At 38.4% G+C, this 23357-nt stretch overlaps 1 protein-coding gene across 9 annotated transcripts in view; it reads left to right on the forward strand.

The window, feature by feature from the left end:
* Positions 1-23357, forward strand: part of ank2a (ankyrin 2a, neuronal) — a 91786-nt gene that overhangs the window by 33576 nt on the left and 34853 nt on the right. For 8 of the 9 annotated variants that reach the window (XM_030147202.1, XM_030147269.1, XM_030147218.1 and 5 more), the window contains 33 exons: positions 319-516; positions 974-1072; positions 1192-1290; positions 1487-1585; positions 1769-1966; positions 2097-2195; positions 2425-2523; positions 2632-2829; positions 3399-3497; positions 3654-3752; positions 3889-3987; positions 4092-4190; positions 4302-4374; positions 5162-5288; positions 5524-5602; positions 5712-5815; positions 6145-6180; positions 7088-7312; positions 7448-7546; positions 7956-8110; positions 8393-8604; positions 8992-9199; positions 10121-10217; positions 10334-10562; positions 10824-10949; positions 11074-11196; positions 11300-11332; positions 11431-11452; positions 21739-21816; positions 21968-22099; positions 22317-22457; positions 22547-22757; positions 23010-23088. In XM_030147202.1, coding sequence (XP_030003062.1) covers positions 319-516; positions 974-1072; positions 1192-1290; positions 1487-1585; positions 1769-1966; positions 2097-2195; positions 2425-2523; positions 2632-2829; positions 3399-3497; positions 3654-3752; positions 3889-3987; positions 4092-4190; positions 4302-4374; positions 5162-5288; positions 5524-5602; positions 5712-5815; positions 6145-6180; positions 7088-7312; positions 7448-7546; positions 7956-8110; positions 8393-8604; positions 8992-9199; positions 10121-10217; positions 10334-10562; positions 10824-10949; positions 11074-11196; positions 11300-11332; positions 11431-11452; positions 21739-21816; positions 21968-22099; positions 22317-22457; positions 22547-22757; positions 23010-23088 — 4074 coding nt within the window. The remainder of the gene's footprint in view (positions 1-318; positions 517-973; positions 1073-1191; positions 1291-1486; positions 1586-1768; positions 1967-2096; positions 2196-2424; positions 2524-2631; positions 2830-3398; positions 3498-3653; positions 3753-3888; positions 3988-4091; positions 4191-4301; positions 4375-5161; positions 5289-5523; positions 5603-5711; positions 5816-6144; positions 6181-7087; positions 7313-7447; positions 7547-7955; positions 8111-8392; positions 8605-8991; positions 9200-10120; positions 10218-10333; positions 10563-10823; positions 10950-11073; positions 11197-11299; positions 11333-11430; positions 11453-21738; positions 21817-21967; positions 22100-22316; positions 22458-22546; positions 22758-23009; positions 23089-23357) is intronic. The other variant, XM_030147248.1, reaches the window with a different exon arrangement.

Genomic DNA, 23357 nt, shown 5'->3' on the forward strand with positions numbered 1-23357 from the left:
AGTAAACTACTGCCTAACAAAATGTAAAGGATAAACCAACCTCAGCAGTCTATTTAATGAGCAGCAGCAACAGCAGCAGACCCAGACCCAGTAACTATGTGACAGATTGTTTATCAGTATACAGCATATACATTCTGTGACTCGTGATTTGAGCAGACAAGAATTTTTTTTTTTTTCAAAACAGCAGTTAAAAGTACCATATCCAGAGTATGAGCTTACAATGCAGTTAAATACACGAGTAGTGCAACAGAAGAGGATCAGTGTTACTTTTCTGCTCTTTCCTTCTCTTTATTTATTGTAAGTTTTGTCCCCACATAGAACGGACTGTCCCCACTGCACATGTCAGCCCAAGGAGACCACATCGAATGTGTTAAACTCCTGCTGCAACACAAGGCGCCTGTTGATGATGTCACACTGGATTACCTCACAGCGCTGCATGTCGCAGCTCACTGCGGCCACTACAGAGTAACCAAGCTACTGCTGGACAAGAAAGCCAATCCAAATGCAAGAGCACTGGTATGAATTGAACATCCACAAAGCAGGCATTAACATATGGGCAGACAAGGGCAGTACACATGTAGAATTTGCATGAACAGAACTTGATGTGGCATTAGAGAGACTGAAAAAACTGAAGAAAACCTTATTTGTTGTTAGAAAAGTAAAACAGTTTTTCAGCAGTCAAAAGTTAAGATGTTTTAAAATGTAGAGGAGGAGCAAATGTCTTCGTAATCATGGAAACATTTGGCACATTTGGAATATATGTACTAACCAAATGAATTCAGTGATTATTCATTTATGTTTGCTGCATTATTAAAATGAAAAATGCTCATATTAATTGTCAGCCCACCAGAACATGTAGTGAAATAAAATAAAACAATGAAAAATAAAGAGGTGGTCATTAAGGAAAAGTACATTTTCATATGCCGAACACTATTTGGTGTATGTGTTTAATTTTGCTGCCACTCTCTGCCAGAACGGTTTCACTCCTCTCCACATCGCTTGTAAGAAGAACCGGGTAAAGGTGATGGAACTGCTGGTCAAATACGGAGCCTCCATCCAGGCTATCACTGAGGTGAGACTCTCTGTGGAATATGTTTTGTTATTGTTGTACAGTTTTCTGTTTGGTATGTGTTGTTATTATTGTGTTTGCAGTTCTTGGTCATTTGTATTTGTTTCTCTGTCCCTATGTAGTCGGGTCTGACTCCCATCCATGTAGCTGCCTTTATGGGCCACCTCAACATTGTATTACTTCTGCTGCAAAATGGAGCTTCTCCTGATGTTCGCAACATTGTAAGTACAGACAGTAATTTCTCACTGGCAGTGATCTGTCATGTGAAATATGTGAAAATATGTGAAAGCAAATATGTGAGACATTAAGTATGTTAAAAAGTCTCTTTTTTCTCACTGTGACTATCTCCCAGGTATTCATTAACACTATAAGTGTTCCATTGAGCAGAGAAAATGTTTCTGTTTCTTTATTTGACAGCGTGGTGAGACAGCACTCCACATGGCAGCACGAGCAGGTCAGATGGAAGTGGTTCGCTGTTTGCTGAGGAATGGTGCGTTGGTGGATGCCATGGCCAGGGTGAGTCAGCCGTCTCATTATCAGAGCTCTCACTTTCCCTGTTTTCATGTTTATAATCAATTAGCATATTTTATCTGCTGGATCACTTACACAAATATTTGACGGTCATGTCAACAATGGCTACAGTATGGGCTTTTCTCACTGCCTTCAGAACATGTACATTTTTCTATCCTTCAACCCCAGGAGGACCAGACACCCCTTCACATCGCATCTCGTTTAGGGAAAACAGATATCGTTCAGCTGCTGCTACAGCACATGGCCCATCCAGACGCTGCCACCACCAACGGTTACACTCCCCTCCACATTTCAGCCAGAGAGGGCCAGGTGGAGACTGCTGCTGTGCTGCTAGAAGCTGGAGCCTCACATTCACTGGCGACCAAGGTGAACCAGAAGAACAAAGAAACATGCTCAAACGGATATAAGATTCACATACTTTTACCAAATTATCCAACAAAACATTATCAGTTCAGAAAAAACAGTTTATGAATAAAGATTCTTTTTCCCTTTACAGAAAGGATTCACTCCATTACACGTAGCAGCTAAGTATGGAAGCCTTGATGTAGCAAAACTACTTCTTCAGCGTAAAGCTCTTCCTGATGATGCAGGAAAGGTGAGCTGGAAACCAGACATTATCATTAAAATAAGTAGAGACCAATTGTTCAGATTTCTTTCAGGTTGTGAAGTTTACATGTCAGTATAAGTGTTCACTGACTTAATTGGATGCTGTGTTTGTCTTGTTTTTAGTTAGTAAAAGAAAACAAGCACTAAACACAAGAAAAGACAAATGGTATGCACTTTAATAAGGAAATCAATTTTGTAATAAAATACTGTTCTTACAGAACGGCCTAACTCCACTGCATGTGGCAGCTCATTACGATAACCAAGAGGTGGCTCTCCTGCTGCTTGACAAAGGAGCATCACCTCATGCTACAGCAAAGGTTAGACTTAATATTTTAAGAAGTCCTTGCTCTTCAATTTTAACAGCTCATACCCACCTGAGGTAAGCGTAACTGCACTATTTGACAATGAATCTTCTTTCTTTGCAGAATGGCTACACTCCTCTCCACATTGCAGCTAAAAAGAACCAGACGAACATTGCACTAGCACTGCTACAGTACGGAGCAGAGACCAACGTTCTGACAAAGCAGGGAGTCAGTCCTCTGCACCTGGCAGCCCAGGAAGGACACGCTGAGATGGCCAGTTTACTGCTGGGAAAAGGAGCCCACGTCAACACAGCCACCAAGGTCACACACAACTCTGGATGCACTTTCAAATTGTTTGCCGCAGGTTTTGATATCATTTCCATTAGAGGTCGACCGGTAGTGGATGGTATGAGAACAATAGTTTGGTACAGAAAAGAGACAAAAGCTGATGATTTGTCCAATATCTTCTTTCCTGAAAAGAAAAGTATAACAGTCAGAAGTTAACTATCTTTGGCTTTGTTAGAAACTGGATAAATGCTAAATTAAGCTACACATACGATACATCTGTATCGTCAAACATGAAGATATCAAACCAACCATAGAAAGTAGGTGATTTCCTTATGTCCTTTTCCTCACTGTAATTCTACTTGTGAAAGTCTGATCTAAACCATCAGCCTCTATTATAAAAAAAAATCTTCCGATATCTTTATCTCTAGCTTCCACTCTTTTTTATAGAGGCATACTGTTATACAGTATTCAAAAGGCCTGCAATAAACAACAAATAGATGCATAATTTGCGACAAATAAAAGCCAAACTAGACTTCACTCTCCTGATTGTTTTGCACCAAATGCACAAAGGGGATAACAATACTGTGCTGTGTGTGTTACAGAGTGGACTGACTCCTCTGCATCTCACGGCCCAAGAGGACAGGGTTAATGCAGCAGAAGTCCTGGCAAAACATGATGCTAACTTAGATCAGCAAACAAAGGTATCACACAGTCACACATCCATTTACACATCCACAACAAAGAGCCTTACTCAATGAAATTTTACTTTGACTTGAAGTAAGATTTATCAGTTCAGATAAACAAAAGGGTTTCTTGATTAAATATTGAACCTCATGTTTTTTTCTGTTTTATTTCAGCTTGGATATACACCTCTAATAGTAGCCTGTCACTACGGAAACGCCAAGATGGTAAACTTCCTTTTACAACAAGGTGCCAGTGTCAATGCCAAAACCAAGGTAAAATTTAACTTTCCTTCTCAAAATTTTGAAAATAAATGGGATTAACTGAAACTGCAAGAAATACATACTTTATAATAGTTAAAGTTACATACAGTGACTTTTAAAATTTGTATTACTATATTTTCCTTGGTAGAATGGATACACTCCACTTCATCAGGCAGCACAACAAGGGAACACACACATTATCAATGTTTTGCTGCAACATGGAGCTAAGCCCAACACTACTACAGTGGTAGGAAAGAAAAAAAAACTTTTCTTTTTTAGATTCTTTAAAATCTACCATTATTTGTGACATCAGCAAAATGAAGAATTCATCATTTTGTCCTTTTTGACTAGAATGGAAACACTGCTCTGTCAATTGCCAGACGTCTGGGTTACATCTCTGTAGTGGACACCCTTAAAGTTGTCACAGAGGAGGTCATCACTACCACATCAGTACGTTTCATATGTGCCCCTATATGACTCGTGAGTTTGCCCTTGAGTTTCCCCAGAAAATCAAATTAACCTTCTCTCTATTTTGGTTGTATTTTTTTGGTGTCACATCAGACGGTCACGGAGAAACACAAGCTCAATGTCCCAGAGACGATGACTGAGATCCTCGACGTGTCTGATGAAGAAGGTGAGTCGCTTCACAGAGAAAGTTAAAGCATTTGTTTTGTTACTTCATCTCAGGTCACCTCTATTTGATACCATTTTATATAACATTTTCAAGTTTTATAGATAAAAAGCACTGTGCTGTGTGGTGATGCAGCTTAAAGATGTGTATTTCATAGCTTATAGAATGGAAGACGAACCTTTCACTGAAGTGTCAGTGGAGATGGAAGGTACTGCAAAATGTCTGCCCTGCTCTGTCAGCGTGGTGTGAAGTGTATTTTTGGAATTAAAGAGTGTGATGATATTAGCAGAAATTTTGCACTGTATTCATGAAATACTGGAATTTAGACCGAAATGTGTATTTTGTGTCTCCATTAACTCTTTAGTTGTTTTACTTACAGTATATTTTTTCATAAGAGTTAAGACATTAAGCACACAATGCATTGTTCTAACACTGTTTATAAACTGAAGACCAAAATATGTTAATATAAGAGTGGATATTAACTGCATGTGGGATTGCTAATGCTATTTGACAGTAATAGTGTGTATAGTGTAATTAAAAAAAAAAAAAAAGACTGCCAAGCAAATGCTAACAAAATGCATAAAGTTATTGGGTCTCCATCGTAACAACAGGGGTCATGCACTGAGCTAAGTATAAAGGAGGAACTGTAGGAACATCATATGAATGTCCAAATAAATACATGAAAGGTCTAGAATTTACAACTGGATATACACAGGTTTAATACCTAGTAAAAAAGCAAAGCATGTTTTTTTGACATGCAGGTGTACCTCATATTGTTTATGTATTTTAGGTGAGGATACAATGACAGGGGATGGAGGAGAGTACCTGAGAGCAGAGGACCTCAGAGAACTGGGAGATGACTCTTTGCCAGGACATTACCTGGACGGCTTTAGCTACATGAGCCACAACCTGGACAGGTAGGAATGATGGAAATATACACATACTTCACAAAAATATCTTCTTTTAAAGCTTTCCTTCATATGTACAAGTACTAGTGTTATTTTCATTAAATCATTATATATATATATATATATATATATATATATATATATATATATATATATATATATATATATATATATATATATATATATATATATATATACACAGTTCGTAAGAGATAGTGAAAAATTCAACTTCATTTTCCCTTAGACCGGGGCACACTCCAATTCACCAAAGTTTCCACCAGAGAGACGGAGTTCTCATTGAAGACATGATTACAAGCCACCAGGTAAGAGCAAAAAGTCCGGCAGGCATGGTCTTATCTAAGATAACCTTTGTAAAGGTCCTCTGAGCTTGGAACATTTGAGAATATTCTCTGAGTGATTGTTGGTCTGCAGGTCTCAACACTGTCGAAAGAGAATGAAAAGGACTCATTCCGTCTGAGCTGGGGTGCTGAGCATCTTGATAATGTGGTGCTGTCTACCACACTGCTGCATTCTGGGTATTCACACACACAAACACAATGAATCTGTTTCCAGATGTAAACTGAGTGATGTGTGTTTATTCTTCAAATAATGGCATCATCATCCATATGCTTCTATTCATTGTGAGGACTTAAGGATCACCTTCAAATCAGTTTTACTTTTTTATATTTATACTTTCTCACTCTGCATTAGCTTTTCACTATTTTATCTTTGCTACTATGGTGTTGTCTGGTCAGGTTTTACTCTTTATTCTCTTCCTCTCTTTCTGTTTTCTACTGTTGCCTCTTTGTGCACTCTCTCACCTTGCTTGTCTTTGTGATTGTGTGTTGTTGTATTTTGCTTCTAGCCGTTCTACTCCGTGCCTAGACCATGACAACAGCAGGTGATACTCTTTATTTTAGAAACTCTGTGTCATTTCCTTTCCTCTCATCTGCTATTAATGGACCCTCTCAATCCTATTTGTCTGCATGGTCTCATAGCGCATGATTTTTCCACTAACATGACTCTGTTCTCTTGTGTATGTTAAGTAAAGATTTTTTATACATGTTCTAATCAGTTTTTATCCTTAAAGTCCATTCAAGTAACAACTTGCCTGTAATAGGAAATGTTTTCACAGGATCCTTTCCTCATTGGCAGCATGAAGTGAAAAGTGTTGTACATCATACAAACTCTGTATTTGTTCAATCTGAAAGGTCACAGGTACTAAAAAAACGAATTATCATATTTTAAACCAGCTTCTATTGGACAATGCTTATATTACATCTAGTCACTGAAATAATTAATCTAATTCTAAACATATCTATTTTTTACTGCCAGCCCTCAAATGTTCATTGTTTGTTTGATTGAGACAGTTGGGCTTTGGGGTATTCAGGAAAGAAGAAACACAGAAAGACAGATTTGAAAAAATTAAATATAAACACTAACATTTCACATACAAAAAGCTGATTGTTACTATTTTATCAAAGTTGCTTTGCTGAACTTATTTAATATTTCGATTGTGACTGACAGTATACAATTCTTCTCTCTCACACATTTTCAGTGCCCTTCTCTTTGCTTGACTGGCATGCAAACTGAATGTATAATGGACTGAAACTGAAATGGAGTCAAAAAAATCAAAAAGTGAACAGTAGAATGAAATACTAGTTATATCAGTAATAATGGATGCAGTGACACACTTCTTTTTTACTGTAATGTAAGTTACAGTGTCTGCATGGAAACATCCATGCTTGGAATATTATATTCACCATTGTTAAACACTTTATCCTGTTTATTGTGGGGTTTTTCCTCAGCTTCCTTGTTAGCTTCATGGTAGATGCCAGGGGTGGGGCCATGCGGGGTTGCCGTCACAATGGCCTACGAATCATTGTGCCCCCGAGGAAATGCTCAGCACCTACAAGAGTGACATGTAGGTTGGTGAAGAGACATCGTCTGGCATCAATGCCTCCTTTGGTAGAGGGTGAGGGCCTGGCCGGTCGAATCATAGAAGTGGGTCCCACCGGAGCCCAGTTCCTGGGGTAAGTAAGTGTGTGAGTCCCTGTGTGTGTCTGTATGTGAGTGGGTGTTTGTGAATGTGGGCTCACTCTGCTGTGTATGAAGAGGGGTGTTTATATTTTCTTCTTCACTCCCTCTTTGTGCTGCGTATGGATTAGTAAGCTCCACCTTCCTACAGCTCCACCCCCTCTGAATGAGGGTGAGAGTCTGGTCAGTCGTATCCTACAACTGGGTCCTCCAGGAACCAAATTCCTCGGGTAGGACCATGGGTGGGGGACACCCAACCATCCTGGATTTTTGGTCACATGATCATTTTCTTTCAATGTGTCCACTTATTCATTTTTCTAGTTTCACATGATATTTGTTTATGACTTGCTTGTTGCTGTCTCTGTTTCTTGATAAAGACATTTTCTTGTTGGTCTGAAACTATTATTTTACATGTTGCCATGGTGTTGAGTTGTCCTCATTTTGAGTTATCCTTAGCCTGGTACTTTTTATGTTACTTTAGTATCTTTTATAGCCTGTTTATGCTTCTTTTTAATGCAGACTTGACATTCTTATATTCAAGTTAAATGTGTTTTGCCTGGTTTTCTGTAATAAAGTCACCTCTACACACCATCATTACCATTTAATCTGATTTGACTTTTCCTTGCCACTCCTTTTTAGGCCTGTGATTGTAGAGATTCCCCATTTTGCTGCTCTGCGGGGCACAGAGAGAGAGCTTGTCATCTTGAGAAGTGAGACAGGAGAGAGTTGGAGGGAACACCACTGTGACTTCACTGAAGAGGAGCTGAACCAGATACTTAACGGCATGGATGAAAGTAAGGGATCTATTCTAGACTGAGACAGCAAGATTTGGTCGATATCAAACAACAGGTCTTTTAGAAAACAAAATTATTAAATTAAGCCACATATGCCTCAGTATAATAGTGAAGTAGCAAGGAGTTGCCTGTTATCTTTCAGGGGGGTTTTCAGCAGAAGTCAAACAATCAGTCAATGAAGGAGAGGATAAAACTGAAATATGTGTATCAGATTAAAAATAATAACTAAATAATATCCTCTGTTCATGGAGAATTCATATTCAGTATTTATCATCTGCACAGAACTTGATTCCCCGGAGGAGCTTGAGAAGAAAAGAATTTGTCGGATCATCACACGGGATTTCCCACAGTATTTCGCAGTGGTGTCACGGATAAAGCAGGACAGTCATCTTATTGGCCCTGAGGGTGGAGTCCTCAGCAGTACTCTTGTGCCTCAGGTCCAGGCTGTCTTCCCTGAAGGAGCTCTCACCAAGAAGATCAGAGTTGGCCTGCAGGTACTGTACATAGAGTGGATGAATGAATGAATGAATGAATGAATGAATGAATCAGCTCATGAATTTTTATTATTGTGTCCTGCATAAGAATATACCTAGCTCTTACATGGGCTTATAAGACACGAAGAATACAAACCAAAGACCAAATACCAGACAATAGGCACAATAGATATTAATAAGACAATCTACTGACCTATTTAAACAAACACATCTCACACTTTTTCCAGGCTTTACAAACAAATAATGCTAATTTCTATACATTTGAACAAACAACCATTTCATCTTGTCATCATCAGTGCTCCAGAACATATCAGGATTTCAACAAACACATAAAAGTGAAAAATTCAGTACAGTTGCATTACTTTAAACACTGGTATTTTGTCATAGGCTCAACCCACTGATGTTGACTTGGTGAGAAAGAGCCTTGGTAATAAAGCCACATTCAGTCCAATTGTCACACTGGAGCCACGACGGAGGAAGTTCCATAAACCCATCACTATGACAATCCCTATTCCTAAGCACTCCAACAGTGACAGCCAAAGTACAGCGTTCAGTGGAGAAACCCCCACCCTCCGCTTGCTTTGCAGTATCACAGGTAAGTAAGGGGAATAATATGGAATGATGCTAAGGATGGAATGGGGTCAGCTGTTAAATCAGAGGAGGCCTAACCATCTCTAATGTACTTCTTATTTTCAGAAAATAATGTTGTGAATCCTAGTGCATCATGTAGAATTTCACTCTTATATTGTCATTAGTTTTTTTAGATATTGGAACTTTGAAAATGGGTTAGTGACATATTTGATGTCTTAATAAATACAGTTTGGTTACAGATACTTACTTCATATTTTAGGTGTATATTAATGCTGACATGCCTTTTCTGGTCACATAATTGTTTTTATGGTAGACAATGTTGTAGATTAGCAGTATGTATTTGAATATAGGTGACATTTTTTATATATCAGATTTTTTGTTTTAGAAAAATATTTAGTCACAATGATAGTTTATTTTATTTGAGTTAACTTTTATTTAACCAGAAAATAGTCATTGAGATTAAAAATGTCTTTTACATGAGCACTACAACATGAGAGTTAAGTAACAAAATGTGAAAGATGTGTTGTGCATCAATGTGGAGATACATGGGGCTAAAATTGCTCTGAAGCGTGAACAATTTTTTTAATAGTTTTCAGTAACATGTACTTTTGCCTTCAATGCATCTCTTATGAATAGCTGAAATTATTATGTTTTTTTCTGTACCACTTGTTTTTACAGTAAGATCAGCTTCACACCCCATATTCTTAGCCTCAATATCTCCAAAACTAATGACGATATAAATCTGAAACTTTCTGTGGTGTTCACAAGGACTGATAACATTATTTTTTTGAAGTATGAAGCATATCAGAGATGGTCAGCCAGAAATCTTTTGTTAGATGTGGTGATTTGCAGTGTATTTTTTCTGTAAAAAAAAGAATGTAGACAGTAGTGATAGGCTGAGTGATAAACGGTGGGACTCTTTCAGGTGGAACCACTCCAGCCCAGTGGGAGGACATCACTGGATCAACACCTCTAACCTTTGTTAACCAATGTGTTTCCTTCACCACAAACGTGTCAGCAAGGTAAATCTTTGTCATATTTTAAAATATGGAATCACGTGTTTAATGGATGATGAGTACCTTAACTGTACTCAGTAACATCAACCACTGAGTAAATGAAAGTCTCTTCATATCCCCAGGTTCTGGCTGATAGACTGCAGACAGGTACAGGAGTCTGTTAATTTTGCCTCACAGCTTTACAGAGAAATAATCTGCGTCCCATACATGGCCAAGTTCGTCATTTTTGCAAAGACTTTGGACCCGATTGAGGCCCGTCTGCGCTGCTTCTGCATGACTGATGACAAAATGGACAAGACCCTGGAACAGCAAGAGAACTTCACTGAAGTCGCCCGTAGCAGAGATGTTGAGGTGCAGTTTGATAGTAGGGAGTTGATGAGGAGTAAAAACATTTAATCTTTAACATCTAAAGCTGATGATAAAAGAAAGGATGAAAGTAGAATGAAGAGGGTAAAAGAAAATGTCACCTTAAAAAAAGGAATATCCATATATGACCAGTTATCTAGCTTCTGTCAATATGGTCTACGTCTTCAAAATTTCAACAATATAGTCTTCAATAATGCGACATATTTTTCACTGATTAATACTACTACTCTTTCTACTTCTTCACAGGTGCTGGAAGGAAAACCTATATTTGCTGACTGCTTTGGAAACCTGGTGCCTCTTACTAAGAGTGGACAGCACCATGTGTTCAGCTTCTTTGCCTTTAAAGAGAACAGACTAGCCCTCTTCATCAAAGTATGCAACACACCTAATATTAAGTTCTACTTATTAACTTAGAGATCCAACAATCCAACAATCCAAAACTCCAGTTCAAATACTTGTGATTAATGGAATGAATTGTTTTTTCACTGATGGACAGATAAGAGACACAGCACAGGAGCCATGCGGTCGCTTGTCTTTCACCAAGGAACCACGCACATACCGTAGTCTTAATCACAATGCTATCTGCAACCTTAACATCACCCTGCCAACATACTCTAAGGTTTGTCTGAATATGATTCAAGCAGTCTGTATAATAATTGTCATTTATTTCTACATGCAGTAACTAGATATGTTCTGTCTTTATTCTTAATTCTTTACTCTAGGAATCTGATTCAGATCAAGACGCAGATGATGAGGTAAATAGAGTTAATGTTGTCCTGCACCTGTGCAGAAAAACAGATTCATCTTAATGTGGTTGTAACAATCCTATTATTTGTTTATTCTTCTTTTACAGAGTGAAAAGAGTGACAAGAAATGTAAGCCAGTGTTTTGTAATATACGTTCTATATGTACATTCTCTCAATGTACTGTAAAATATCAAGAATGCATGACATTTGGATTCATGATAGATATTCATGCATTTGTGGATATTGTGTCATATTACAGTGTTAATATAGTGACATTTGGTACAGTTTTTATACACTATAACACTGACTAAAGTTGAAACACATCACTTGATTAACATAAAATTACCAGTTATAAAGATTGTAAAGCAATATTTTGGAAATATTGTACTTTTTGCTAAGAGATGCATTGATTGTTTGAGTTACTTTGCATTTCAATTAGCACTCCTCTCTTACTTTGCTCTACTAACACATTGTATGAGATGTTTGTTAATAGAAGCTTTGCTATGGCTGATGGACTCCACTTCCCTTCACTCCCAAACTCACTGGGTTCCTTCCTTCTTTAACATTTATCATGTCTGCAGTGGCGATTACCCTTATCTTTTCTGTTTTACATACCAAGTCAAAGTCATGTGAATATTTCTTACTCAAATCTGGTCAAATTTTCTTTGAAAAATAGTCAAAGTCTAGATTTAATCTTACTTACATAGAGTTTTATTAAAATTTCATGTAAGAAGTATTCATTTTGACGTGTTCTTACTTTCTATTTTACATTTCCCTATCAGTTGAAGAAATCACCCTTTTCCATAAAAAATGTAGATTTTTTATGTATAGATTTATTCCTGCTTTATTCTTTTCATTCTTTTATATAATTTCTATGTTGTGTTTTAAAGAATCATTTTACGCATTTCATTTTTAACTTTCCTAAGTTGCTTTTCATTCACTAAATTACATTATACATTGCATCCTCATCTTTGACTTAATTGTTATTTTAGATCACAATTTGCCCTTTTTAAATGAGAGTATCATATGTAGCTGTAGGTCAGAATTAGGGTACATGGGTATAGTTAATGGTACATGACATTTAATATCTAACTTAACTTCGTATGATATTTATGATATTTAATACTTGATAAAATGCAAAGATATTGCACAATTTTTCATTTAGAAAATATGTCACCTTGATGTTGAAGTCAAGTAATTAACTGATGTATATTAAATATAAATAAACTAGAAAATTACAACACACAGACACATACACACACACTATTAACAATAACCCAATTATTTTCCCATGAATTAGTGATCACCCTCGATTTATTTTTACTTGAATTCCAAGTTTATGTTTATTATATTTATTTTGTTTTACTTTGTGTATAGACATGACTCCTCATGTCGACAACAATCTTGAGAAGTTCTGTTTGTCTGTTATCCTTCCTGTTTCTTTGTTCCATATGTTGGTTTCTCTGTTCAGTTTGTCTTTGTTGATCTAGAATTTTATTTCTATGTAGAAAAAAATAATATCATTATTCTTGAGCCACATTCTACCTTTTTTGGTTACTTTTCCTGGCTTTGCTGTTGCTGTTCTTCTCCCCACCAATTCTTCTGGGCCTCTTTGTCATCTTGCTTTTGGTCTTCTCTTCAAGATCCTTCTAATCCTTCTTATTAATCTTTCAAATGAAGATGGAGTTTTAATGCCATTGTCTTGATCACACTTTTGATGTCTCTCTTCCCCACTTCATTTGTCCCTTATGTTCTTTACCCTTTTTTGATTTTAACTTTTAATGGAAGATGATGAGTCTGAATCTACTGAGACATTCTCCCTGAGGACTAACCAACCTCTTGACCCGGCAACCCTTGCAAGCCCAGACCTTCTCTCAGACATGTCAGACATAAAAATGTCTACTCTTTTGACCACAGAGCACATGGAGCTCCTGACTAATGAAGAGAGAGCAGAACGTAGAGGGTTGGGGGAAAAAGAGCCATTGGCAGTGGAACAGTCAAAACAGAGGCTGGAAAAGGTTGAAGTTATTCAAACAACAGTGATTAACAATAATAGACTGGAGGTAGAAAATTATACTAAGAAAGACAGCAGTGGTATACTTAGTGAGACAACAGTAACGTCCCTCAGCACGGACATGGACCACTATCTGGAACAAAGAACTATAAAGATAAGAGGTTCTCAAGAAGATCTTGTCCAAGATAAATCTGAGGGAGCTGCAATAAAGCGTGATGGAAAACGGCATCCACCCGATATAAAGAAACCAATAAGGAAAAAACTTAGAGATAGAGAGCGTTCTGGATGTAGCAGCTCTGAGGGAGAGCTTGAAAGAATGAGCTCTGAGGAGTCTTTAGATGGTGATGTTATCCTTCAGGAGAGTAGCCTTTTACCCACTGCAGATGTGCATCCACCTGTTTCCCCTCTAGTGGTTGAAACACCTATAGGATCTATAAATGACAGAATCAAAGCTCTACAAAACAAAGTTGCAGAAGATGAGTTGCAAAATAATACTCAGATATTCACTGCTCAGGGGAAATCCTCAGTTTCCACAAAGAAAATGGAGACAGACATGCCAGAGCTCCCAAGACTTCCTAAGTCCCCTAAATCACCCAGATCTCAAACAGAAAGGTTAGAGGAGACCATGTCTGTTAAAGAGTTAATGAAAGCATTCCAGACTGGGCAGGACCCATCAAAAAATAAATCTGGTCTCTTTGAACACAAAGCTGTGACTTCTTCCACTACATCAACTTTGATATCTGAAATAGTACATTCTGAAGACACAGAGAGGACAGATCCAACTTCAGCAGTGAAGACAGAGTCACATATTCAAACACAGAACCTCCAGATTCCTCCTCCAGAAGTGGATGGCAACATTTACAATGAAATACATTTTGAAGATCAAATGATGGGCTTAATTAGAGATAGCTCTGACATGACAAGTGATATTTCAAATATTACTTATATTCAAGAGACAGTACAAAATGACAGAAAACAATGTGACAATGGAGGCACCAGCCCACAGAGAGAGTCCATGTCTGTTAAGGAGCTGATGAAAACATTCCAAACTGGGCAGGATTTGTTAAAAACTAAAGACAGACCTACAGATCACAAAGTCACTGACTCTTCAACAGTGATAACTGAACCAGCAGAGGCCAAAGAGATACAAACACCCGACCAAGATTCTACAAAGGGGCCACATTCCCAAATCAAAAATCAAGATTATGAAGTATTCCATCAGCAGAGTAATGTCAAGCTAAGCTCAATTAAGGATAAATCTGAGGAACCAGATAATTCCTCTTTGGGAAAGAAGGTAACATTTGCTGATATAGTTGAATGCGACAATGGTGATGTTAGCTCACAGAGAGAGGCACTACATGTATCAGACAAGGATTCTTCATCTGTTAAGGAAATCATGAAAACATTTCAGTCAGGACAAGATTCATCAAAATACAAAGATGAGCTTTTTGAACAAAAAGATGTTTCTTCTTCAAGAATGATATCTGAATCACCAGATTCTGAAGACAGAGAAGAAATGAAACAAACTCTTACAGAGGAGGCAAAATCACATCTCCAAACTCAGAACCTAATAGCTGTACATGAACATGGACAGATATGCCCACAGACAGATGTGCAGGAATCACCAGAGAAGGAGACCATGTCTGTTAAGGAGCTGATGAAAGCATTCCAGACTGGACGAGATCCCTCAAAAAACAGAAAAGGACTTTTTGAGTACAAAAGTATTATTTCTCCTTGTATTTCAGCAGGAATCTCTGGATCAATAGGTTCTGAACAGACACAGTGGACTGAACATCGATCCTCACAGGAGGAAAAGCTGGAAACCGAAATACAGAATCTCACAGCGACAAATGGAAATTTCAAATCAGAGGAACAAACTTTGACTTTAAAGCAAGATGCCTCTGAGGAATCAATTCAGGTTGTGCAGGAGACAGAAGATGTTGATGACACTAAAGAAGAAGGCATAAGCAGGCGTAGCCCTAAGAAGTCAGCATTCTCTGAGAGCAACCGAAACATGATGCAGTTAGAGGAACCATTTGTTAGCAGTGGTTGGAGTTTATCTGACGACATGCAGATCAGCCCAGATCGCAGGCCCTCTGAGGACTTCAGTGCTGACATAAAAGCTGAACTAGAAGAAAGCCCTGAGTACCAGCTGTTCAAGCATACATCAAAATCAGCAGATATGAATTATCAGTTGGAGACATCAGATACTCAAACATTGGCTGATGATCCAGATACAATTGATGAGAATCAGTTGAAAGTTGATCAACTGAGTCCAGAGAGTCCCAAGCATGAAGGTATGGCTGAATTCTCAGTCCCTAGTTTTAACATTAGAACCAGTAGTTCCAGCTCTGGGGAGAATGAGTATTGTGAACAACATACTGTAACGAAAGAAGCAAGACAAGAAGAAACAATGGTTGAGTATCATCACAAAGCTCAAATATCCCTTCCTCATGCTAACACTGACGAAACAGAGCTCCAAATTGTGGAATCAAAACTTGAAGAAGTTCACATTGAAAGAAAAACATCTATTGAGGCAGCCACAGCAGAAAGAGATATGTCAGGATTGATTTCCTTAATGACCAAGGAGTTGGATCACTGTCTTGAAAATATAACTGTGACAATTCAACCACAAGAAGAGGATGTTGTTCAGGAGAAATTTGAGCAAGTTATTTTGACAAAAGACACAGTTAAAAAAATTGTCACATCTTCCACTGGTGAAAATGAAAACATGATACTGGGTGACACAACCCAAGGCACAGAGCGTACTGGAGTTGAATACAGGGTCACAAGGGAAGATGAAGAAGAATATTTAACTCTGACAGAAGAAAACCCAATGAGGAAAGATTTGGTAGGTGAAAAGACTTCATATGAGATGCCTACAAATGTAAAGAGCATGTCAGGCATGCTGTCACTGCTTAGCAATGACTTGGAGCAGTATCTCCAAGAACAACCAGTGATCAGAAAGCCTCCACAACAGGAAGTTGTTCAAGAAAGATTTGAGCAAGTAACTATCACCAATAAACGAAAATCTCTAAGTCAGGATGAAGAGATAGTTACTACTGGAGGTGTGGAGGCACAGGGACAGATTGAGGCTGATGTGACTGTCAAACATATATCAAGCACTGCATTGGAAACACCATGTCAAGAAGTTTACATCCAGAGAAAGAAACACCATCATCAATCCATGGGTGAAAAGAATATGTCAGGCATGTTGTCACTTCTTACTCATGATTTAGATCAGTGTCTAGAAGCTAGGCCTGTGACAAGGCCAACACAAGAAGAAGATACTGTTCAGGAGACATTTGAGCAAACTGTTTTACCAAAGGGCAAAGATGAAGAAATTCTCACATTAATTTGTGACAAAAGTGAAGGAGCAACAATGGCTACCACAACACATAAAACAGATCTTACAACACTGGAAGATCAGACAATTGCAAGAAGTGAAGAACCATACGATTGGTTTGAAGAAGCAGATAGTGAATTTACTGACACAAAAACAGTTGCTAGTTTGGAAAATACCGTAAGTAGTGAGGCAGATGAAATGATGCACACTGATGTTGTCCAACAAGTAACACCAGTTTCATTTGAGGAGACTCCTTGTCAAGAAGTCTACATTGAAAGAAAAGTAAGCCATCACCAGTCCACAGCTGAGAAGAATATGACAGGCATAGTGTCCCTTCTTAGTCATGATTTAGATCAGAGTCTAGAGGGTAAGCCTGTAGATGGTCAGCCGCCAGAAGAAGATGCTGTTAATGAAAAATTTGATCAAGTTATTTTACCAAAGGGCAAGGGTAAAGATAATCTCAAAGATGGCAGGGACGAAGAGGAAGAAGCAGTAATAGGTATTGAGGAAGATGAAAAGATGCAAAACAATACTCTTGAACAACTGACTCCAGCTTCTGTACTGGAGACTCCTTGTCAAGAAGTCTACATTGAAAGAAAAGTAAGCCATCACCAGTCCACAACTGAGAAGAATATGACAGGTATAGTGTCCCTTCTTAGTCATGATTTAGATCAGAGTCTAGAGGGTAAGCCTGTAGATGGTCAGCCGCAAAAGGAAGATACTGTTCAAGAAAAATTTGATCAAGTTATTTTACCAAAGGGCAAAGATAAAGACAATCTCAAAGATGGCAAGGATGAAGAGGAAGAAGCAGTAATAGGTATTGAGGAAGATGAAAAGATGCAAAACAATACTGTCGAACAACTAACTCCAGCTTCTGTACTGGAGACTCCTTGTGAAGAAGTCTCCATTGAAAGAAAAGTAAGCCATCACCAGTCCACAGCTGAGAAGAATATGACAGGTATAGTGTCCCTTCTTACTCATGATTTAGATCAGAGTCTAGAGGGTAAGCCTGTAGATGGTCAGCCGCAAGAAGAAGATACTGTTCAAGAAAAATTTGATCAAGTTATTTTACCAAAGGGCAAAGATAAAGACAATCTCAAAGATGGCAAGGATGAAGAGGAGGAAGCAGTAATAGGTACTGAGGAAGATGAAAAGATACAAAACAATACTGTCGAACAACTAACTCCAGCTTCTGTACTGGAGACTCCTTGTCAAGAAGTCTCCATTGAAAGAAAAGTAAGCCACCACCAGTTTACAGCTGATAAGAACATGTCTGGTATGGTGTCATTTTTGAGCAATGACTTAGATCAGTATCTCAAAGAAAGTCCAAAGACGATACAATCCCATCCAGAAAAGGATATTGTCCATGACAGCCATGAACAGTTTGTACTGAAAAGTAAGATGCTGGAGGATGAATCGTCACCAAGTTCTGTATTGGAGACACCATTCCAAGAAACTCGAATTGCAAGAAAGACACAGCCACAGCAGCCTACACCAGAAAAAGACATGTCTGGCATGGCATCACTTCTTAGCAGTGACTTTGATAAATATTTAGAAGAAAAGACAGCGGTGACGCAAAGCCATCAAGAAGTAACAGTTGTTGATGAGAGCCACAAACATATTACACTGACAGAAGATTCAAAAGAAACTGAAACATTCTCTTCAACTAAAAAAGTAATGTCAACAGGAGATATGGATTTCAAGATTAAGGACAAAAATGAAATGACAGCACTGGAAAGTGGCTCACAGACACTTTCTCATGAAGATGAAAGCCCCCAAAAGATTTCATTTCAGGAGGACCATCCCAAAACCTCACCAATAAAAGACGGCTCAAATACTGACAATATAGATAGCAGCAGAGACACTAAAATATGTGAACATATGCAACCACCTTTTACTTCTAATCTACCACAACGACCTGCTGAATTGGAAAACCTCAACAGTGTTGATGATGAGCAAGCAAAACAGCCTCGTCAGCAAGACTCACTGGAGGCAAGCCCTCAAATGGAGGATAGATCTTCAAAGAAATCCCCTGATTCAATTGAGCCAAGCCCTACTGGAGAATCACCCTGTCTGGATTCCCTTGAGGGAAGTCCCACTCAGTCAAAGAACACAGAATTTAAGATGCCACTCAAGCCAGCCCTGTATGAGGATTATGCCTCCCAGCTCAAAGCGTGTTTTGCTTATGACAAAGATATCTATGGGGATGATATTGATGGTGGTGGTGATGATGACAAACCAGATGACAGGGATGGAGTCACCCACTTGAAAAATGAAAACAAGGAAGAGGAATATGAGTTCTCAGCAACAGCAGTAACTGATGGGAGCACATACTCTGACTCCAAAATATGTGAAGCAGACAATTTTTACATGCCTATAAGCCAGGACTCTTTAAACAAAGATGAAAGTGAAGATCATACTTCCAATAAACAGTTCACTCCAGAAGAGGAGATGTTTAAAATGGCTGCAAAGATCAAAACATTTGAGGAAATGGAACATGAATCAAAAATGAGGGAGGATAAATCTTTAGATGTAAGTTCATTATCAGAAACAAAAGATTACAAGGATCATGAGCAAGATCTAAAACATGACTCAGTTGTACAGTCTCTCTCACAATATATTGTAGGTGAAAAAACTGAAAAGCAAAGCACTCCAGCCACAGATACTGCAGAAAATTTTGACATTCTGTTAAAAAAAGAAACGGCTCCAACACATAGTTCATTGTGTTCACTTCCAAGTCCCAAAGAAGAATCTAATTCAGAAATTGAGAAGCCAGCATGGTCTACAAATAAAGAAGGTGAAAAACAAAAAGTTGAAGATGCTGTAGAACATGGTTCATTTCATTCCTCAGCCACTACCGCTCTCTGTCCAGATGATGAAAAAGAACATAAATCACCACCAGCAGATGGGTCTGGTTCTGACAATATACCAAAGTCTCTGATGTACACTGAAGAACAAAAATGTGCAGAAGGACTTGAAGACAACAACACCTTCCTAGAAATACATCATGCAGAAAAAGATGATCAACAAGAGCTTGAAGCTTGGGATGTTATCCCTCAACATGCAAAGGAGGGTGATGATGTTAATGAACAGTTTAAGGCTGATGAACAGATTAATCCTTGTCCTGCAAATGATATAAAAACACCGGATAAAACACCTGTTGAAACACCAGCTGATGGACGATCAACTGATCCTTTTCAGTTCCAAGAGGGAAAGCTCTTTGAAATGACTAGAGGTGGGGCCATTGATATGACAAGAAGAAGCTTTGATGATGAAATGGAAGGCTATGCGTTTTTTCACATAGGGGAACAAGGTGGTGATGTTGTTCTGGACAGTACAGAGGAGGATCAAATAAAACCTGTAACTGAAGAAAATATTGAGTTGTCCTCAGATACAACCCTCCAAAACATCCCAACATCACCTCTAACTGAGGCCAATGAAACAGTTCCTACCCCCAAACCAAGAACTCTCATCAAACCCTCAAGTGACCAGACAAGGAGTGAGAGGCCACTGTCTAAATCTGATCTTGGCACTTCCATAGAGGTTCAGCTTGGCTCACCCAGTGCTTTGGACAGACTAACCATCATTGAAAGTGACGTTGGAGGCATTCAGGGTCTTGGTCTAAATTATCTTGATTCTACCATTGCTGATCTTCAGTCAGACATTTCAGCACATTCCCATTCATTGTACTCAGAACAGAGTCATGATTCCTCTGATTCATCTCCTGATGATGAAGATGAGGAGGAGGATGAAGACCAATGCTCAGTCATTGAGATGGGCTTTTCAGCTACACAGGCTGGCCTGCATGCATGTCCAGATTCACTTCCATCTTTGGGAATCAAAACAGGCAGCGCATCTAACGTGGTTAGGAATTTTCCTGAAGTAACCATGAAAGACTTACAGATAGATGAGGTTTGTCAGATTCGAAGAAAAGCAGAGGAAAGCACAACCTTATATCGTAGGGCTAGGTCAGAGGCTGAAGATGGCGCAACTGCAGCCTCCAGTAAAAACAACAGGAGTTATTCTGACAGCAGTAATACTGCCACTAAATCCAACCGTTCCAAACTTCCTGTCATGACAAATAAGAAACCTCTAGCTCAAATTCCCACTTGCCAAATGAAACAAGTGCAACTCTCTGAAAGTACATCAGTTAGGTCTTCTTTGGATTATGATGACACAAGCAGTACTAGCCACAAGAGTCCAGATTCTGTTATCTTCACCTATGACATCCCAGCTTCACACAGAGTAGATTCTGATGGCAATCCTTTACTGAGTGCCCAACCATCTTCTGAGAAAGAAGATGTATTTGAATCCAGGCCTGCTTGGGATGACACTGTGGAAACTCAGATGCAGAGAATCCTCGATGACCAAACTCCAGAGCGTACGCCAGGTATGGCTAGGTCTACAAGGGCTTTTTCTTTCCTTTCTCTTGTCCTTGACGTCAAGGCCCCTTTTTCTCTTCCTAAGAACATAATGCTACAATTGATCATTTTGTGTGCATTTCATCTGTTGTGATTTGTCATGTCCAGTCTGTTGTAGTCTGTATCATGTGTGTGAGTGTGTATGTTGAAAGTTACTTCATCCTTTTTTGTCTTGCAATCTCAAGATTGAATGGCCATGTTTATCAAAGAAATACCAACTAACAATTTGCAGCAGAATTTCTCTACTGTGTTGGTATGAGTAACTGATCTACTAATACAGCTTTACTAATATTAGCATGTGCATCACTTATGCAATACATCAGTGTCATGGCTTACATTATTTATCACTATTTATTAAAATATATTGTGTGCAAATTGTGAAAGACTCACTTAAGACAAGTACACATCTGAGTCATAAATTCATCTTTATGATATCACCCATCCCAACATCACAAATCCATGTGTGAGTTCAAAATAGTACAGCCCACAGGAAAGCTGTACAGGAAAAAACAATCTACAGTTATGATTACAAATCATATTTTATATAGCCATGGTTTGAGGTGAATTGTAATCTGCACCCTGATCCATTGAATATAATATTAAAATGTATGTCTGGCTCTGATGGCATTTTTAGTGGATTGGCAGGATGATGCTGATAGAAAAGAGGAGACCTTGGCAATCATTGCAGATCTTCTGGGCTTCAGCTGGACTGGTAAGCTGTTGAAGTTTAGAAACTAGTGCATTTTATTTGAATTGGGATTTGCTTTTTTTTTTTTTTTTTTTTTTCCAGAAATTAGCAAATGCACAAAACATGATTAATATGATTAATCTTACAGTTATCTTTCCTTTTTCCATCACACCAGAGCTGGCAAGGGAACTTGAATTTAGTGAAGATGACATCCAGTTGGTGAGAACAGAAAATCCAAATTCACTCCAAGAGCAGAGCCATGCCTTGCTGCAACGCTGGGTTGAACGAGAAGGGAAACATGCCACAGGTATATGATGTTTTAGACCGACAGATTTAATGACATACTACTAGTATTACACTACTTTTATTCTTTGGAATGTACAAATATTCTGTCTTCTGTGCAGTTGTAAATCTGAAATATTTGATGTTTAACATTCTGTGTCATCATTGATTATGAAATCAATATTATGATTGTGATTTTTAATTATGTCTTTGTGTTTAAAATAAACAAATCCCCCCCACAGAGGACTGTCTGATAAAGAGACTAACCAAGATCAACCGCATGGATATTGTCCATCTAATTGAAACTCAGATGAACAAGTCAGTTCAAGAGCAAACATCTAGAACATATGCAGAGATAGAGAAGACACTGGATCACAGTGAAGGTAGTGCATGTTTAAAAAAAAACAAGGTTGCAGGTTGCATTTCTGCTTTCTTGAACTATTTTAACGCTTCACATTTTTATATTTTTCAGTATCAGTAGCCTTATCTTCAGTTCAAGAGGATGCAGATAGTCCTAGAGTAGTAAGGAGGGTGGAATCAGACCGCAGACCACCCCCAGCTGTTTCTGAAGAGGACCTTTCAGTCGCTTCTTTGTTGGATATTCCTTCCTGGGCAGAGCCTGTTGGACAGACTCCCTCAGAGAGCATGCATGGTGATCTATTGGAGGACCTTGAGATCCCACAGTAATTATATTAATTTAAATTACTTATACACATTAAAACACACAACAGCATCATGTAGTATTGCTTTAATCTGCATGCCAATTGTATACACCAGATATTGTCCAATGATGACGTCAGAAGAAGGAATCAAAATTACTGCTTCTGGGGAGTTGTTGTTGACGATTAATTGCACCTTGTTGGTGCAAAGCAGGCTTTGGCACATCAGTCTGGCAATGGAAATTTTTTTATCTCATTCATTTCTTTCTGTTACAGTGAATTGAATCCTAACCTGTGGAACCCTGATGATGTAATTACACAAGAACCTACAATTTATGCCACCTTGGATGAACAAGTAAGTACTCTACCTACTCCGAAAGAAGCAGCAGCAGCGGAAAACCAAGAATGTCAAGCATATGACCCCAAGTACAAAAGTTGCAACAGTGTTGAAGTTAACATCTTCAGGCCTCTCAAAGGTGGCACTCAATGTCAAATCCAAAATGACTTTAACCAAACCTTACCACTGAAGCAATGTGGTAGTGAAGATGAGCAAGGCCAATCCCCTGACATTCCAAACATACTGTCAATTTCTATTAGAGACTTTGGTCCAAGCCTATCAGAGTC

The sequence above is a fragment of the Sphaeramia orbicularis genome, chromosome 1, assembly GCF_902148855.1.
Source record: "Sphaeramia orbicularis chromosome 1, fSphaOr1.1, whole genome shotgun sequence".
Lineage (NCBI taxonomy): Eukaryota > Metazoa > Chordata > Actinopteri > Kurtiformes > Apogonidae > Sphaeramia > Sphaeramia orbicularis.